We start from the raw sequence: 20,782 nt of genomic DNA, 5'->3' as shown, positions 1-20,782 counted from the left end.
AATTCTCTTTCAGCTTTGTCACTCTGACGTAATGTCCATTCATGTGGATTGAAGTGAATAATTTTACAACATACTTGTTAGGTACTTAACCCAGGGTTTCTCTTCAATAGAGAGCAGACTGGGAGCAAGAATCTGTGTCATTGACCAATAATAAAACTGATGAACAGAAAATAAATTGTCATAGCGGTTTTCATGATTATTTTACCAGCTCTGCAATGTCAACAGCGGCACCCACAGGAAGCTACATTTATTCATGCTTATTTGATCCGGGGAGCATGTTTGCTTCTGAAATCAATGTTTAATGAATTTTCACACATTCTCTGGTCTCTCTGTGAGTCTAAGTTGAGAACAACTGTGTTGCAGGTCAGTCGAAGATGTTCTCTTGGCTGTCTAAGTGACAAGTGGGATCTTTTCTACACTCCAAAAGACCCTCCCTCATCCACCTCCATAGTTCCTGCAAGACAGTGACACCATGACCCAAACACCTTCTGAAATGGTTCCTGGAAGACACTGAAATAATTTAGAAAGAAAACACAAATTAAAACAAGAAACCTAAAACTTATTGGGAATTCACCATGGGAGATCCCAACATCAGCCAGCTGGCTGCGGTGTACGCTGAGACCCCTGGCCACGTGCTGGGAGGAAGTGAGCTGGACCCGTTTACGGATAACTACGACACAGACTATGGTATTCCCGACAACGAGATTCCCGACACTACGCAGGGCACGGCCTTCTTCGTTGCCACCATCGTCATCGCCATGGTGCTCATCTGCATTATGCTCGTCTGTGGTGTTGGCAACTTCCTGTTTATCGCTACTTTGGCACGGTACAAGAAGCTACGTAACCTCACTAACCTGCTCATAGCTAACCTGGCTATATCAGACTTCATAGTGTCAGTGGTGTGCTGCCCGTTCCTGGTGGATTACTATGTGGTGAAGCAGTTGTCCTGGGACCATGGCCTGGTGCTGTGTGCCTCCGTCAACTACATCAGGACTGTGTCTCTCTACGTGTCCACTAACGCACTGCTGGCTATCGCTGCAGACAGGTGGGTCAGTGCCTTATCCCCATTTATTGGTGTCTTTCAATGATAGGTGTGTGTGTGTGTGTGTGTGCGTGTGTCCACAAATTGCCTTGCACTTCTCAGGAGTTTTATCTTGTTGAAGGCACCTTGCCCCTTGTTTCAGCCTTGTAGCAATCAATAAGTGACTTAGCTAGCATAGTCTGCCATCAAAGTCAGTGGCAATGTCTCTAAATTGTCCCCTGTAAGTGTCTTCCTTCCTTTTTTGCAGCTTCATTAAATAGTACCCGCAAAACACCAGTCTCAACGTCAACAGTGAAGAGGCGACTCCGGGATGCTGGCCTTCTAGGCAGAGTTCCTCTGTCCAGTGTCTGTGTTCTTTTGCCCATCTTAATATTGTATTTTTATTGGCCAGTCTGAGATATGGCTTTTTCTTTGCAACTCTGCCTAGAAGGCCAGCATCCCGGAGTCGCCTCTTCACTGTTGACGTTGAGACTGGTGTTTTGCAGGTACTATTTAATAAAGCTGACAGCTGAGGACTTGTGAGGCGTCTGTTTCTCAAACTAGACTCTCTAACGTTCTTGTCCTCATGCTCAGTTGTGGACCGGGTCTCCCACTCCTCTTTCTATTTTGGTTAGAGACAGTTTGCTCTGTTCTGTGAAAGGAGTAATACACAGTGTTGTACGAGATCTTCAGTTTCTTGGCAATTTCTGCAATGGAAAAGCCTTCATTTCTCAGAACAAGAATAGACTGACGAGTTTCAGAATAAAGGTCTTTGTTTCTGGCCATTTTGAGCCTGTAATCGAACCTACAAATGCTGATGCTCCAGATACTCAATTAGTCTAAAGAAGGCCAGTTTTATTGCTTCTTTAATCAGAACAACTGTCACGTATACTCCCTCTCCGGCCTCTATGTCATCAGGCTGCTGATTATCCCGCACACCTGCCACCATCGTCAAGCGCACCAGCACCACATGACACTCACCTGGACTCCATTACCTCCTTGATTATCTTCCCTATATCTGTCACTCCCCTTGGTTCTTTCTTCAGGTGTTTTTGACTCTGTTTCATGTCGGTGCGTTTGTGTTTTGTGTTTATTGTTTTCTTTACTTACTAAAACACTCACTCCCTGTACTTGCTTCTCGAGTCTCAGCGCACTCATTACAGAATAACACCTCACCTAAGAGAAGCATCAGGGAGTGGTTTTTTTGTGACAGTGTAAATGACTTTGGGTCCGGGAGCCGTTACAGGCTATCATGCCTCAGCCAGATCGCCAGGCTCCCCTGCCTCAGCCGGCTCATCGGGCTTTCATGCCTCCGCCGGATCGCCAGCCTCCCCTGCTTCCACCAGCTCGTCAGGCTTTCATGCCTCAGCCGGATCGCCAGGCTCCCCTGCCTCAGCTGGTCTGGCAGGTTCCCGCGCCTCAGCCGGTGTGACAGGGTCCCATGCTTCAGCAGGGGTGACCGGTCCACTCCTGATCCCCGGGTTCGTCCCCTTTGTCGGCGTCCTGCGGCATGAGCCGCGTGTCGGGGAGGGGGTACTGTCACGTATACACTCTCCGGCCTCAAGTTCATCAGGCTGCTGTTTATCCCGCACACCTGTCACCATCGTCAAGCACAACAGCGCCTCATGACACTCACCTGGACTCTATCACCTCCTTGATTATCTTCCCTAAATCTGTCACTCCCCTTGGTTCTTTCCTCAGGTGTTATTGACTCTGTTTCATGTCGGTGCGTTTGTGTTTCGTGTTTGTGTTTCGTGTTTAAAACACTCACTCCCTGTACTTGCTTCCCGACTCTCAGCGCACTCGTTACAACAACAGTTTTCAGCTATGCTAAAATAATTGCAAAAGGGTTTTCTAATGATCGTTTAGCCTTTTCAAATGATAAACTTGGATTAGCTAACACAACGTGCCATTGGAACACAGGAGTGATGGTTGCTGAAAATAGGCTTCTGTACGCCTATGTAGATATTCCATAAAAAATCTGCCGTTTCCAGCTACAATAGTCATTTACAACATTTAACAATGTCTACACTGTATTTCTGATCAATTTGATGTTATTTTAATGGACAAAAAATTTAGCTTTTCTTTAAAAAACGAAGACATTTCTAATTGACCCCAAACTTTTGAACGGTAGTGTACACACTTTCCACAAACCCACAGCTTGGTTTGATGGAGTTTCTTACATAGTTTACACCTTTCAAATATTTTCTAAACAAACTAAAAGAGGAGGAAAGTAAGCTATTAATAAAAGATCAGCCTGCTGTACAGAAAATAAACTACCCTCAAGCGGCATTTAGCTGCTTTATTTGTTCCTCATCAAAAAGACCAGTCTCATGTTTTCTTTGCTTGAACACCATACTTTAAGTCCAAAACTGTATCAAAACGGTATTATGAAAGAAAAATGCTGTATAAAATGCTGTTAATGTCAATGGCTTGTGTCTATATTCATAGTCCTCTGAATTAGCCACAGCAGCAACCATTGCAAATTCAATTTTAGCCCTTTTTCTTTTTACCCCCTTCGATGTACTTTGAACATTTCATGACTCTAGGACCAACAAAATGTCTTTAAAATAGCTTCTGAAGTTTCATAATTGGCCTTGCAAAGAAGGGCATGTATTGGTAGATGGGAAAAAACAAAGGAGACATTTAATATCCCTTTGAGCATGGTGAAGTTATGAACTACACTTTGGATGTTGTATCAATATACCCAGTCACTACAAAGATACAGGCATCCTTCCGAACTCAGTTGCTGGAGAGGAAGGAAAATGCTAAGCGATTTCACCATGAGGCCAATGGTGACTTTAAAACAGTTACAGAGTTTAATTGTAGTTACTCCACAATACTAACCTAATTGAAATATTGAAAAAATTAAGCCTGTACAGAGTACAAATATTCCAAAACATGCATCCTGTTTGCAACAAGGCACTAAAGTAATACTGCAAAAAAAGATGACAAAGCAATTGTCTTTTTTGTCCTGAATACAAAGTGTTATGTTTGGGGCAAATCCAATGTAACACATTACTGAGTATGACACTCCATATTTTCAAGCACTGTGGTGGCTGCATCAGTTAGGTTATGCTTGTAATCGTTAAGGACTGGGGAGTTTTTCAGGTTAAAAAACACAAGGAATGGAGCTGAGCACAGGCAAAATCGTAAAGGAAAACCTGGTTCAGTCTGCTTTCCACCAGACACTGGGAGATGAATTCCCTTTTCAGCAGGACAATAATCAAAAACACAAGGCCAGATCTACACTGGAGTTGCTTACCAAAAAGGCAGTGAATGTTCCTTAGTGGCCAAGTAACAGTTTTGACTTAAATCTGCTTGAAAATCTATGGCAAGACCGGAAAATGGTTTTCTAGCAATGATCAACAACCAATTTTATAGAGCTTGAACAATTTTGAAAATAATAATGGGCAAATGTTGCAGAATCCAGGTGTGGAAAGCTCTTAGAGACTTACCCAGAAAGACATACAGCTGTAATCACTGCCAAAGGTGATTCAAACATGGGTGTTGAATTTCTATCTAATCAAGATATAGTAGTGTTTTAGTCTTCAATTATTATTTTTTACAAATGTTAGGATAGGATTAGGATAGTTAGGATGTTTCTTCCACTTTGACATTAGAGTATTTTGTGTAGATCATTGACAAAAAAGACAATTAAATCCATTTGAATCCCACTTTTTAACACAACAGAATGTGGAAAAAGTCAAGGGATTTGAACACTTTCTGAAGGCCCTGTATCTTACAAGAGACCACTGCTGGGGAGTAGTGAACTATATGTAGTGCAACTAGTAATATAACTAGTCTCTTGGTGGTAGTTGAACTAAATTCAAATGTATGTAGTGTTTTAAATACGTATTGTTTTGCCATGTAGCGGTGTAGATAACTACTGGAACAACACACTACATTTTTTGCTAAAATAAAATATGGATGAAGTAGGCAATCATTTCCTTTCTTTTTTGGCATCAGACCTGCCTAATTCTCACTTGAAATATCGATTTTGTGTTTAATAGGCTAAATTACAATATTATGTTAACATATGACCCCAAAGTGATCTGTCTTGCAATTTGTAGTCATTGACATTTCAGATTTACATATGACAATTTTTCAAAGTAACTTTGGTTAAGTCACCTATATTTTTCTAAAGGGTAGCTTAACTTCTTTCATTGTAAAGTAGCTGGTAGCTTGGTAAGCTATAATTTTAGAGTAGCTTCCCAAACACTTCAAGAGACTAAGTCAAAGGTCACACCACAGGGCTGAGAAAAACATTTGTTTATATTTGCCATCGACTCAACAAGGGATGTTGTACAATTGGCATTTTGGCAGTAGGCTGTTTTCAATCAAGTGTGATGCAAGCTCTTGAACATATCTGAGAGCAGTATTTGTGGAAATTGCTTTTGAAATAAGAATTGAGTGAATGCCAAGGGTGTATTATTCAACCAACAATCAGATTTCCATCTGGAATCTGGAGTACTCCTTGGAGATCCACAACAATGCAATAATTACCTAGAACTGTTTCTGGGAACATGTTGTGCATGTCTACACCCAGTCTGCAGTCGACTAGACATAAATGACCATGTGTGCTGCGATTCAGCCCTCTTAATGTATAATGTTAATTAGAATCACGCTCAGCATCGTGTACATATTGACTTCAGTTGATAACACGTTGTCCATTTGTTGAATGGATTCTGATTTCTACAGCTACCAATTCAAGGACCAGGGCTTTGACTGAACACTGTATGAGAAGTATATAACACACTGTTATTGCTTATACTCTTACGGTAATAGTAGCTTTACTTAAGTTTCGTCATATTTTGGTTGTGACTGCATCCTCCACTATATCACAACAACTTTGAAGCCACTGTGAGTCTAAATGATTTTACCAGCTCTGCTCACCATGGACAGTGCAGCTAGGGATAGCACATTTGGGAGTGACCCTACTCTATAGAGGGCTTGCAGTTGATGTACATCACCTCCTGGCAGCCATGTTGGAAGACCATCACCTCCTGGCAGCCATGTTGGAAGACCATCGCATTAATGAAAACAGTGCCTAAAACTCGTTGATTCATCACCACGGTCATTTTCTGTGCAGTATTTGGCTGCTCTAACAAGTCAGGAAATCATGAAACACATTTGGAGGTTCCGGACTGTGGCCCGTCGTTGGAGGTTCCGGACTGTGGCCCGTCGTTTGAGGTTCCGGACTGTGGCCCGTCGTTGGAGGTTCCGGACTGTGGCCCGTCGTTGGAGGTTCCGGTCTGTGAACTGTCGCCGGACGCTCTGGACTGGGTACTGTCGCCGGACGCTCTGGACTGGGTACTGTCGCCGGACGCTCTGGACTGGGTACTGTCGCCGGACGCTCTGGACTGGGTACTGTCGCCGGACGCTCTGGACTGGGTACTGTCGCCGGACGCTCTGGACTGGGTACTGTCGCCGGACGCTCTGGACTGGGTACTGTCGCCGGACGCTCTGGACTGGGTACTGTCGCCGGACGCTCTGGACTGGGTACTGTCGCCGGACGCTCTGGACTGCCGAGGCGCACTATAGGCCTGGTGCGTGGTGCCGGAACTGGTGGTACTGGGCTGAGGACACGCACGTCAGGGCGAGTGCGGGGAGCAGGCACAGGATGTACTGGACTGTGCAGACTCACCGGAGACACAGTACGCAAAGCCGGTGCAGGATATCCTAGAGACCAGGAGGTACACTAGAGACCAGGAGCGCTGAGCCGGCACCCTCATTCCTGGCTGGATGCCCATTCTAGCCCGGCCAATGCGAGGAGCTGGAATAGAGCGCACCGGGCTAGAATAGCGCACTGGAGACACCGTGTGCTCCACCGCATAACACGGTGCCTGACCAGTAACACACTCCCCACAGTAAGCACGAGGAGTTGGCTCAGGTCTCCGACCTGACTCATGCAATCTTCTCGTGTGCCTCCCCCCCAAAAAATCTTGGGGCTGCCTCTCGGGCTTTCGTGCCAGCCGTGTACCCTCATATTGTCGCCGTTCCTCCTGTGCTATCTCCACCTCCTTCCATGGCAGGGTCTTGTCCCCTGCCATTACCTCCTCCCAGGTCCAGGATGTCTTCCACTCCTCTTTCTCCCGGGTCCAAGATGTCCACTCCTCTTTACCACGCTGCTTGGTCCTTTTTTGGTGGGTTCTTCTATCTCGTTCATCGTATTGATGAGACCAAGGCGCAGCGTGATTAGAATACATTCTTCTTTAATAAACGAAATAAACACTAAACAAACTAACAAAACAAACGTGAAGCTATATGGCTAGTGCAGAACAGGCAACTAAACATAGAATAACAACCCACAAAATACCCAAGGAATATGGCTACCTAAATATGGTCCCCAATCAGAGACAACGGTAAACAGCTGGGCAACCATAGACATATAAACACCTAGACTAGAAAACCCCTAGACATACAAAAACCCCTAGACAATACAAAAACTAAACAAACCACCCTTGTCACACCCTGACCTAACCAAATAATAAAGAAAACAAAGATAACTAAGGTCAGGGCGTGACAGTATGTTGCTGTCTTTCGGATGCGACGTTAAATGGGTGTCCTGACTCTCTGTGGTTACTAAAGATACCATGGCACTTATCGTAAGAGTAGGGGTGTTAACCCCAGTGTCCTGGCTAAATTCCCAATCTGGCCCTCATACCATCATGGCTACCAAATCATCCCCAGCTTCAAATTGGCTCATTCATCCCCCTCCTCTCCCCTGCAACTATTCCCCAGGTCTTTGCTGTAAATGTGAATGTGTTCTCAGTCAACTTACCTGGTAAAATAAGGGTAAAATAAAAATAAATAAGACACTAAAACACCTGAATGAATTAAGCACAACCAAACAATTAGGAGCCCTGATGGTATAGGTAACCTGAAGAAGTGATATTCTAAAATCAGGTGTGCTTTTCATTTGTTTATGTACTGTAGGTTTACCAACTGTCATCTATCAAGACACCCATGTCGACTGGATTCCCACTGTGAAGATGAACAATGTTGCAGCAGCATCAGTTTCTACTTCTACTACTTCGTTCTTTTCCAGATATGAAGGAGACATCCCTCAGTTATACAATATGGTTGTCATATGCTGTGCTTTGGTCAATCTGAATGATTCTGTTGTGCCATTTGAGTAGAGATCACCTTCACCTTGTTGTCATGACAAAAAAATGGTATGAATCCAGTATTTTCATGTAATTTGGAACAACATGTAAAAGATTATTGTTTGATGTTGTAAATATATTTGAATAGTTGGCTATATTGTTGAATGGGTGATACCATTCTACTTATTCTGCTCCAGCCATTACCACGTGCCCGTTCTCCCCAATTAAGGTGCCACCAACCTCCTGTGGTCCACGTGCCACTCAGACCTCTTGGGAAAAAAGTATCTCACATTGAACTTAGTGGTAGTAGTAGTTGTATGCATGTTTTAAGATAAGGATCCCATCTCTCCTGTTTCCAGACATTTCACCACCTAGACTACACGGGTTGGATTTGCACAAAACAATTTCATGTCAGCACAAGGCATGTGCAACATCTAGTATAATGATAAGCCACATTGTCTACTGCAGTGGTTCCCAAACCTTTTATAGTCCCGTACCCCTTCAAACATTCAACGTCCAGCTGCGTACCCCCTCTAGCACCAGGGTCAGCGTACTCTCAAAAGTAGTTTTTTGCCATCATTGTAAGCCTGCCGCACACTATACGATACATTTATTAAACATAAGAATTAGTGTGTTTTTGGCACAACCCGGCTCGTGGGACGTGACAAAGTGCTCTTATAGGACCAGGGCACAAATAATAATATATTAATAATCAATCATTTTGCTCTTTATTTAACCATCTTACATATAAAACTGTGAAAATTGTGAATAACTCACCACAGGTTACTGAGAAGGGTGTGCTTGAAAGGACGCACATAACTCAATGTTGGGTTGTATTGGAGAGAGTCTCAGTCTTAAATCATTTTCCACACACAGTCTGTGCCTGTATTTTGTTTCCATGCTAGTGAGGGCCGAGAATCCACTCTCACATAGGTATGTGGTTGCAAAGGGCATCAGTGTCTTAACAGCGCAATTTGCCAAGGCAGGATACTCTGAGCGCAGCCCAAACCAGAAATCTGGCAGTCGCTTCTGATTACATTTTCACAGAACCGCTTGCTGCAATTTTGATGAGTCTCTCTTGTTCAGGTATCGGTAAGTGGACTGGAGGCAGGGCATGAAAGGGATAAGGAATCCAGTTGTTTTTGTCATCCGTCTCGGGAAAGTACCTGCGTTATTGCGCACCCAACTCACACAGGTGCTTCGCTATATCACATTTGACATTGTCTGTAAGCTTGAGTTCATTTGCACACAAAAAAATCATACAATGATGGAAAGACATGTGTGTTGTCCTTGTTAATGCAGATAGAGAAGAGTTCCAACTTCTTAATAATAGCCTCAATTTTGTCCCGCACATTAAATATAGTTGCGGTGAGTCCTTGTAATCCTCGATTCAGATCATTCAGGCGAGAAAAACATCACCCAGATAGAGCAGTTGTGTTAGAAACTCGTCATCATGCAAGCGGTCAGACAGGTGAAAATTATGGTCAGTAAAGAAAACTTTAAGCTCGTTTCTCAATTTAAAAAATGTGTCAATACTTTGCCCCCCAGCGCACTTCTGTAAAAGTGTTACATGGTCGCTTCCCATATTATTGCATTCAGCAGAAAATACACGAGAGTTCAGGGGCCTTCACTGTAGTGTCTAAAATGTCTTGCAAGCTGTCAGACATTGCTTTGGCAGTAAGAGCCTCTCGGTGGATGCTGCAGTGTACCCAAGTGGCGTCAGGAGCAACTGCTTTAACGAGCGTTACCACTCCACTAGGACTCCCTGCTTTTGCGGCATCAGTACAGATACCAACACATCTTGACCACCAAAGTCCATTTGATGTCACAAAACTGTCCAGTACTTTATTAAAAATATCTTCTCCTGTTGTCCTGGTTCCCAGTGGTTGGCAGAAGAGGATGTCTTCCTTAATCGACCCCCCATAAACGTAACGGACATATAACAAGAGCTGTGCCAGGCCCACCACGTCTGTTGACTCATCCAGCTGTAACGCATATAATTCACTGGCTTGTATGCGAAGCAGTAATTGTTTCAAAACATCTCCTACCATGTCACTGATGTGTCATGAAACAGTGTTGTTTGATGAAGACATTGTCTCTATAGTTTTTTGCGCCTTTTCCCCCAGCATTGTCCCAGCCATATCCGCGGCAGCAGGAAGAATTAAGACAGGGGCTTCCCTGTCCTAGCCACTCGGTAGCTCAACATATAAGATGCTTCAAGCCCCTTCTTATTAATGGTATCTGTTGCTTTTATACATGTCTTACTACTTGAAAGTAATCTTAATTCTTGCTCAAAAAACTCCCGTGGCTTATTTTTCAAATTGGCATGTTTTGTTTCTAAATGTCTGCGCAAGAGTGAAGGTTTCATCGAGTTGTGAGACAGTACTTTTGCACATATAACACACTGTGGCTGAGGAAAGGCACTACTCTAATATAAGTGAACCCCAAATCAATGTAGTTCTCATCATATTTGCGTCTCTTCGATGGTCCAACTTCCATGTCTGTTGTTCAGTGCTTTCCAGGGTAAGGGGGCAGTAACTCTTCAGCTGCATCAGATTCACAACTGTCAGAGTCCATGCTAGCTGGGCTAACAACAAATGTACAATTACTGATGCTAGCATTGGATGTGTTCGTGGAAGAAGAACAACTTGTGTCGTCGACAAGTGCAGGTGTAGTACTGCTGGTAGTAAGAGTACTTCCAGTAGAGCTGGTATGTGTCTCTATGGACGCAGGTCTTACTTTTTTTAACCATTTATCAATTTTCGAGCAAACGGAATGCGCAGCAGCTACGTTTGGCTACATACGGACCATTAGTGGAATTCCCGCAAGAGAGTAACGGTTAATGTGATTGGATGTTAATTATTTAACTAGGCTTCCTGTATTTGACATTGTTGTTGTTTTGCTGAACACTAGATGGTTTCATTTTATTTTTGGCAGTGAAATGAGGCTACTCAGGCGAGAAAAAAACCTCACCCAAATGTATAGCCCCGTTGGAAAATATAAATGGACTGTTTGAAAATGTGAGATTTAAAAATATATATTGTCAGTCACTGTCACACCCTGACCTTAGAGAGCCTTTTTTTCTATGTGTTCTATTTCTTTGTTGGCCGGGTATGGTTCCCAATCAGAGGCAGCTGTCTATCGTTGTCTCTGATTGGGGATCATACTTAGGCAGTCCTGTGCCAGCTCTATGCACCCAGCCTCCAGTGATGGTCCATGGCACGAAGCCTCTAGTGATGATCCATGGCCTGAAGCCTCCAGTGATGATCCATGGCACGAAGCCTCCAGTGATGATCCATGACACGAAGCCTCCAGTGATGATCCATGGCCCGGAGCCTCCAGTGATGATCCATGGCCCGAAGCCTCCAGTGATGATGCATGGCCCGAAGCCTCCAGTGATGATCCATGGCCCGGAGCCTCCAGTAATGATCCATGGCCCGGAGCCTCCAGTGATGATCCATGGCCCGTGGGGTGTGACTTGGGTGGGGAAATCTAATCAGAGGCAGCTGTCTATCGTTGTCTCTGATTGGGGATCATACTTAGGCAGCATGTTTTCCACCTGAGTTTGGGGGATCTTGTTTTTGCATAGTTACTGTGTAGCCTGCAGAACTTTACGTTCGTTAATATATATATATATATTTTTGGTGTTCATTTAAATAAAGAAAGATGTACGCTTACCACGCTGCGCCTTGGTCTCATTCCAACAACGGACGTGACAGTCACATTTTTATTTGGTGTACCCCCTACAGCTACTGCCCCATTACGCATACTCCGGTTTGGGAATACCTGGTCTACTGGTATCGTTTTAAAAATGAGAACATGTATCTCAACAAAATGTTAACAATGTATGAGTTAAGCTATTCTCTGCTTCAGATGCACAATGTCAAGGGGTGCATTGCAAATGCCCATAAGGCTAATCTCACGGTTTCCTAAACTCAGTCCTCGAAGGGGTGCACATTTTGGCTTTTGCCTTAGCACTACAGAGCTGAGCTGATTCAAATAATCAACTAATCATCAATCAATCAAATCTATTTATAAAGCCGTTTTTACATCGGCATATGTCACAAAATCCTGTACAGAAACCCACTCTAAAACCCCAACCAGCAAGCAATGCAGATGTAGAAGCAGGCTAGGAAAAACTCCCTAGAAAGGGGGGGGGGGGGGGGGGCAGTCCTCTTCTGGCTGTGCTGGGTGGAGATTATAAGAGTACATGGTAATTTAAGGCAAGATTGTTCTTCAAGAGGTGCAAACGTTCATAGATGACTAGCAGGATCAAATAATAATCAGTGTAGAGGGTGCAACAGGTCAGTACCTCAGGAGTAAATGTCAGTTGGCTTTTTATAGCCGAGCATTCAGAGGTCGAGACAGCAGGTGCGGTGGAGAGAGATCAAGCTTGGATAATTTGAATCAGCTGGGTAGTGTTAGTGCAAAAACCAAAACGTGCACCCCCTGGAGTCCCGAGGACAGAGTTTGGGAAACTCTGCGCTAATGCAATCATACTGTAGGGCCAGTGGTCCGGTCCTCACGTACCCCCAACAGTACACAGTTTATTGTTTTCCCAGACAAGCATACCTGATTCAACTTGTCAACTAATCATCAGACGCTCAATGAGTTGAATCAGGCATGTTTGTCTGGGCCTGCAACACAAATGTGCTGTTGAGGTACTAAAGGACTGGAGAACCACTGCTGTAGGCTTATGGCCGTATTGGCATTGCACGCCATTATCTGCTGCAAAATGGGTTAACATGGCTGATATCCTGAAAAAAGAGTGACAATCAAATAAAACTATTAGGAGAGTTTACAACTATACAAAAAGTGAGTTAATGTTACTTTGCGAATACAACACAGACATTAGTGGCAGATTCCCTTACCCGCTTTACTGTAGAATTGTGAGCTGTGATTAATCAACATTGACGCTGTTCACCTTGAATAATAGTTTTAAGTTAACAAATTAAACAAGAAAACACTTCAGAATCAACACTTTCTTATGATTTCAAAGTGTACAAGTAATCTAACTAACATGTAAAGGTTATACATAAGTTACAAGTAGGCTAAAACATTACTAAGAACTAATTTCAGGTGAACATAAAAAAGTTAATACCGGAGGTGGCCAACCCCACCCCACTGATTCCCGATCTATTGGATGAGCAGACTTGTTCTAGCCAAGCAGTAGCACACTTGATTATTAACTAATTAGGTTTGATAAATTGAATCAGGTGTGGTCTGCTCCAGTTGTAATAGGTTTATACATTGACTTTTAAACTGTATTTTGTTTACTAAATATGCTAACATACTGTAGGTGCACATATAATCTATGGTATACAAGGATTTACCCTTGTTCTCTTGGGACATTCATTGGGACCTCTTCATCTGCAGACAGTGTTTCACGGCTCTGTATCTGAAGACAGAAAACATCAAAGAAACAGGCTGCATAATTCTCAAATTAAACAGCACTGAATATTATGTTGCCATATTCAGTGGTGTGAAGTACTTAAGTAAAATTACTTTAAAGTACTACTTAAGTAGTTTTTTTGGTGTCTGTACATTCATTTACTATTAATATTTTTGCCAACTTTTACTTTTTCTTCAATACATCCCAAAAGAAAATAATTCACTTTTATATTTTACGTGACACTCAAAAGTACTCGTTACATTTTGAATGCTTAGCAGGACAGGACAAGGGTCCAATTCACACACGTATCAAGAGAACATCGCAGGTCATCCCTACTGCCTCTGATCTAGCGGACTTACTAAACATAAATGCTTAGTTTGTAAATTATGTCTAACGGTTGGAGTGTGCCCCTGGCTATCCGTAAATTATCCAAGATGGCATAGCAGTCAGACGTCCTTTGTCCTCGTCTTGTCTTGTCCCGTGTATATATATATATTTAACATTTTTCTTCGCATATCTTTTTTATATATTTTTTTCTAAAAACTCAACTTCAAAACACTCTCCTGCAACCCGCCTCACCAATTAAAAAAAAAACGTATTATTCACCTCAAATCTGAAATCCACAACAGAAGCTAGCCAGAAGTTAGCCAGTTCACTTTACGTAAAAAGCACACCATGCAATAATCTGAGACGGCGCTCAGATTTAACAACATTTCTCCGCTATGTTGGAGTCAACAGAAGTACGAAATTACATCATAAATATTCCCTTACCTTTGATCATCTTAATCAGAATGCACTCCAAGGAATCCTAGTTCCACAATAAATCGTTATTTTGTTCGATAATGTCCATTACTTATGTCCAAGTAGCTACTTTTGCTAGCATGTGTAGTACACGTGTCCAAACGCTCACGCAGATGCAGGCAAACGTCGGACGAAAACTTCAAAAAGTTATATTACACGTTGAATAATCTGGTCAAAGTAAGTAGAGAATCAATCTTCAGGATGTTGTTATCATATATATCCAATAACGTTCCAACCGGAGCATTCCTTCATGTCTGTAGAAGTTATGGAACGCAAGGCGATATCATGAGGAAAGCGCGTGACCAGGAACTGGCAATCTGCCAGACCACTGACTCATTCCCCTCTCATCCGGTCCCACAACACAGTATAAACTTCATTCATTCATGTTCTACCGACTGTTGACATCTAGTGGAAGGCGTAGGAAGTGCAAACAGATCCATATATCACAGGGATTTGAATAGGCGATGAGTTTAACATCAACCAGCCTCAGAATTCTCACTTCCTGTTTGGATTTTTTCTCAGGTTTTTGCCTGCCATATGAGTTCTGTTATACTCACAGACATCATTCAAACAGTTTTAGAAACTTCAGAGTGTTTTCTATCCAATAGTAATAATAATATGCATATATTAGCATCTGGGACAGAGTAGGAGGCAGTTCACTATGGGCACGCAATTCATCCAAAAGTGAAAATGCTGCCCCCTATATCAAAGAAGTTAACACCCCAGCCATCCTACAATCTAAGCTTGATGCCCTCAATCTCACACAAATTATCAATGAACCTACCAGGTACCACCCCAAAGCCGTAAACACGGGCACCCTCATAGATATCATCCTAACCAACTTGCCCTCTAAATACACCTCTGCTGTTTTCAACCGAGATCTCAGCGATCACTGCCTCATTGCCTGCATCCGTAATGGGTCAGCAGTCAAACGACCTCCACTCATCACTGTCAAACGCTCCCTGAAACACTTCAGCGAGCAGGCCTTTCTAATTGACCTGGCCCGGGTATCCTGGAAGGATATTGACCTCATCCCGTCAGTAGAGGATGCCTGGTTTTTTAAAATAAATGCCTTCCTCACCATCTTAAATAAGCATGCCCCATTCAAGAAATTTAGAACCAGGAACAGATATAGCCCTTGGTTCTCTCCAGACCTGACTGCCCTTAACCAACACAAAAACATCCTGTGGCGTTCTGCACTAGCATCGAACAGCCCCCGTGATATGCAACTTTTCAGGGAAGTTAGAAACCAATATACACAGGCAGTTAGAAAAGCCAAGGCTAGCTTTTTCAAGCAGAAATTTGCTTCCTACAACACAAACTCCAAAAAGTTCTGGGACACTGTAAAGTCCATGGAGAATAAGAACACCTCCTCCCAGCTGCCCACTGCACTGAGTATAGGAAACTCTGTCACCACAGATAAATCCACTATAATTGAGAATTTCAATAAGCATTTTTCTACGGCTGGCCATGCTTTCCACCTGGCTACCCCTACCCCGGTCAACAGCACTGCACACCCCACAGCAACTCGCCCAAGCCTTCCTCATTTCTCCTTCTCCCAAATCCATTTAGCTGATGTTCTGAAAGAGCTGCAAAACCTGGACCCGTACAAATCAGCTGGGCTAGACAATCTGGAGCAAAGTTTATTTTTGGTTGGGCCAAAAAAATAATAATTACAATTTAAAAAACTATTGGCCTATAGCAAATGCTATACCAGCCTGTTCAACCTCTTACCAGCCTGTTCAACCTATTACCAGCCTGTTCAACCTCTCTTTCGTATCGTCCGAGATCCCTAAAGATTGGAAAGCTACCGCGGTCATCCCCCTCTTCAAAGGGGGTGACACCCTAGACCCAAAGTGTTGCAGACCTATATCCATCCTGCCCTGCCTATCTAAAGTCTTCGAAAGCCAAGTTAATGAACAGATCACTGACCATTTCGAATTCCACCGTACATTCTCCGCTGTGTAATCCGGCTTCCGAGCCGGTCACGGATGCACCTCAGCCACGCTCAAGGTACTAAACGATATCATAACCGCCACCGATAAAAGAGACAGAGTTTGCAGACAGAGTTCAGTGTGTCAAATCGGAGGGCATGTTGTCCGGGTTGAACCACAGGGTTCAATTCTCGGGCCGACTCTTTTCTCTGTATATATCAATGATGTCGCTCTTGCTGCGGGCGATTCCCTGATCCACCTCTATGCAGACGACACCATTCTGTATACTTCTGGCCCTTCCTTGGACACTGTGCTAACTAACCTCCAAACAAGCTTCAATGCCATACAACACTCCTTCCGTGGCCTCCATCCCTTTAGCGGGATAATTTCTGTAAACAACCGCTGAATTACAGAGCGCCAAATTAAAAAAAAATAAGGATAATATTTATAATCATGAAATCACAAGTGAAATATACCAAATCACAGTATAGCTTGTTGTTAATCCACCTATCGTGTCAGATTTTGAAAATATGCTTTACAGCGAAAGCAATCCAAGCGTTTGTGAGTTTATCAATCACTAGACAAAACAGTAAGAACAGCTAGCCACAAATTAGCTTGGTCACGAATGTCAGAAAATCTGCTCTTAAACGCTAGTAAAACCAAATGCATGCTTTTCAACCGTTCGCTGCCCGCACCCGCCCGCCCGACTAGCACCACCACCCTGGACGGTTCCGACCTAGAATATGTGGACAACTATAAATACCTAGGTGTCTGGCTAGACTGTAAACTCTCCTTCCGGACTCATATTAAACATCTCCAATCCAAAATCAAATCTAGAATCGGCTTTCTATTTCACCACAAAGCCTCCTTCACTCACGCCGCCAAACTTACCCTAGTAAAACTGACTATCCTACCGATCCTCGACTTCGGTGATGTCATCTACAAAATAGCTTCCAATACTCTACTCAGCAAACTGGATGCAGTCTATCACAGTGCCATCCGTTTTGTTACCAAATCACCTTATACCACCCAACACTGTGACCTGTATGCTCTAGTCGGCTGGCCCTCGCTACATATTCGTCGCCAGACCCACTGGCTCCAGGTCATCCAGAAGTCTATGCTAGGTAAAGCTCCGCCTTATCTCAGTTCACTGGTCACGATAACAACACCCACCCGTAGCACACGTTCCAGCAGGTATATCTCACTGATCATCCCCAAAGCCAACACCTCAGTTGGTCGCCTTTCCTTCCAGTTCTTTGCTGCCAGTGACTGGAACGAATTGCAAAAATCGATGAAGTTGGAAACTTTTATTTCCCTCACCAACTTTAAACATGAACTATCTGAGCAGCTAACCGATCGCTGCAGCTGTACATAGTCCATCTGTAAATAGCCCACCCAATCTACCTACCTCATCCCCATACTGTTATTATTTTATTTACTTTTCTGCTCTTTTGCACACCAGTATCTATACTTGCACATCATCATCTGCTCATTTATCACTACAGTGTTAATCTGCTAAATTGTAATTATTCGCTGCTATAGCCTATTTATTGCCTACCTCCTCATGCCTTTTGCACACACTGTATATAGACTTTCTTTTTTCTACTGTGTCATTGACTTGTTTATTGTGTTATTAGCTTGTTTATTGTTTATTCCATGTGTAACTCTGTGTTGTTGTCTTTGTCACACTGCTTTGCTTTATCTTGGCCAGGTCGCAGCTGCAAAGGAGAACTTGTTCCCAACTAGCCTACCTGGTTAAATAAAGGTGAAATAAAAAATGTTAAAATAAAAAGACCACCATAGTCCCTGTGCCCAAGAACACAAAGGCAACCTGCCTAAATGACTACAGAGTCGTAGCACTCACGTCTGTAGCCATGAAACTGCTTTGAAAGGTTGGTAATGGCTCATCAACACCATTATCCCAGAAACCCTAGACCCACTCCAATTTGCATAACGCCCAAACAGATCCACAGATGATGCAATCTCTATTGCACTCCACACTGCCCTTTCCCACCTCGACAAAAGGAACACTTATGTGAGAATGCTATTCATTGACTACAGCTCAGCGTTCAACACCATAGTACCGTCAAAGATCATCACTAGGCTAAGGATCCTGGGACTAAACACCTCCCTCTGCAACTGGATCCTGGACTTCCTGACTGGCCGCCCCCAGGTGGTGAGGGTAGGTAGCAACACATCTGCCACGCTGATCCTCAACACTGGTGCTCCCCAGGGGTGCATGCTCAGTCCCCTCCTGTACTCCCTGTTCACCCACGACTGCATGGCCAGGCATGACTCCAGCACCATCATTAAGTTTGCAGACGACACAACAGTGGTAGGCCTGATCACCGACAACGACGAGACAGCCTATAGGGAGGAAGTCAGAGACCTGGTCGGGTGGTGCCAGAATAACAACCTATCCCTCAATGTAACCAAGACTAAGGAGATTATTGTGGACTACAGGAAAAGGAGGACCGAGCACGCCCCCATTCTCCTTTACGGGGCTGTAGTGGAGCAGGTTGAGAGCTTCAAGTTCCTTGGTGTCCACATCAACAACAAACTAGAATGGTTCAAACACACCAAGACAGTCGTGAAGAGGGCATGACAAAGCCTAATCCCCCTCAGGAAATTAAAAAGATTTGGCATGGGTCCTGAGAACCTCAAAAGGTTCTACAGCTGCAACATCGAGAGCATCCTGACTGGTTGCATCACTGCCTGGTACGGCAACTGCTCGGCCTCTGACCGCAAGGCACTACAGAGGGTAGTGCGTACGGCCCAGTACATCACTGGGACTAAGCTGACTGCCATCCAGGACCTCTACACCAGGCGGTGTCAGAGGAAGGCTCTAAAAATGGTCAAAAACCCCAGCCACCCTAGTCATAGACTGTTCTCTCTACTACCACATGGCAAGCGGTACCGGAGTGCCAAGTCTAGGACAAAAAGGCTTCTCAACAGTTTTAACCCCCAAGCCATAAGACTCCTGAACAGGTAATCAAATGGCTACCCTGACTATTTGCTTTGTGTGCCCACCCAACCATGTACATTCATGTACATTCATGTACATACAACCTCAATTGGCCCGACCAACCAGTGCTCCCGCACATTGGCTAACCAGGCTATCTGCATTGTGTCCCACCACACGCCAACCCCTCTTTTACGCTACTGCTACTCTCTGTTCATCAAAAATGCGTAGTCACTTTAATCATATCTACATGTACATACTACCTCAATCAGCCTGACTAACCGGTGTCTGTATGTAGCCTCGCTACTGTATATAGCCTGTCTTTTTACTGTTGTTTAATTTTTTACCTACCTATTGTTCACCGAATATCTTTTTCGCACCATTGGTTAGATCCTGTAAGTAAGCATTTCACTGTAAGGACTACACCTGTTGTATTCAGCGCACGTGACAAATAAACTTTGATTTGATCTAATAAAGATATTCAACCACTCTACATGGAACATGGAAAACTGTTTCTATATTTTCATTGGAATTTTGGTTTGTTCCTACTAGAGCAGCTAAAAAGTGTTTGTAGATCCCATTAGGATTGGTTCGCTCATAATGTCATGCACCTTGGTTAAATTGCAAGGACTAGCAAGAGTATATTTTTCATTTGCATGTGTCCTAGTAGCCTGATGAAAATATATACTGACAAAAATGTAATTTTTGCTAGTTTTTATGTACCTTAATACACCCTCTCCTCTGTCCTCAGGTACATGGCCATCGTCCATCCTCTGAGGCCTCGTATGAAGTACCAGACGGCCTACTGTCTGATCACTGGTGTCTGGGTCGTACCCATCCTCATCTCCATCCCTTCTGCGTACTTTGCCTCCGAGACCATGTACCCTCATGGTGGTGCCAGCACCTCTCAGAACACCCACAAGACCTTTTGTGCCCAGATCTGGCCTGTGGACCAGCAGGCCTACTACCGCTCCTACTTCCTGTTTATATTTGCCCTGGAGTTCCTTGGGCCCGTTTTTGTCATGGCGATATGTTACGCACGGATCTCCCGTGAGCTCTGGTTCAAGAGTGTCCCGGGCTTCCAGACGGAGCAGATCCGGAAGAGGTTGCGTTGTCGGCGGAAGACAGTCATGGTCCTGATCGGCATCCTGACAGCATACATTCTGTGCTGGGCACCATATTATGGCTTCACCATCCTACGCGACTTCCACCCGACGCTCATCTCCCGCCAGAGGAACTCCCTGGTGGCCTTCTACATTATTGAGTGCATTGCCATGAGCAACAGCATGATGAACACCTTCTGCTTTGTCAGTGTCAAGAACAACACGGTCAAGTACCTGAAAAGGATTGTGCTGCTGCGCTGGAGGTCCACCTATGCTCCCAGTAAGACTGTGGACGAGACAGACATCCGGACGTCCTCCATGCCGGTGACCGAGGAGGTCGAATGCATTCACCTGAGATGAACGAGGAGACGCCATTTTGAAACATTCAGATCTTGTGATGTTGTCAGGGAGATGTCTCTGTTGGTGTTTTGGCACAACAGAAACTTTTACAGAAACAACA

At 43.9% G+C, this 20,782-nt stretch overlaps 1 protein-coding gene across 1 annotated transcript; it reads left to right on the top strand.

Moving 5' to 3' along the window:
- Positions 1–575: 575 nt before the first annotated feature.
- Positions 576–20,682, top strand: prokr1b (prokineticin receptor 1b). The gene is made up of 2 exons (XM_038960948.1): positions 576–1,045; positions 19,971–20,682. The coding sequence occupies exons 1-2, from the start codon at positions 576–578 to the stop codon at positions 20,680–20,682; spliced, it is 1,182 nt and encodes a 393-aa protein (XP_038816876.1).
- Positions 20,683–20,782: the final 100 nt, after the last annotated feature.

The sequence above is a fragment of the Salvelinus namaycush genome, chromosome 22 (genome assembly GCF_016432855.1).
Source record: "Salvelinus namaycush isolate Seneca chromosome 22, SaNama_1.0, whole genome shotgun sequence".
Taxonomy (NCBI): Eukaryota; Metazoa; Chordata; class Actinopteri; order Salmoniformes; family Salmonidae; genus Salvelinus; species Salvelinus namaycush.
Note: the sequence above shows the minus strand (reverse complement) of the source record. Positions and strands in the feature narration are given on the sequence as shown.

Coding starts and splice junctions, on each gene's coding strand:
- prokr1b (XM_038960948.1), top strand. CDS start 576: ATGGGAGATCCCAACATCAGCCAGCTGGCTGCGGTGTACGCTGAGACC. Junction 1,046..19,970: donor CTGGCTATCGCTGCAGACAG/GTGGGTCAGTGC, acceptor CTCTGTCCTCAG/GTACATGGCCATCGTCCATC.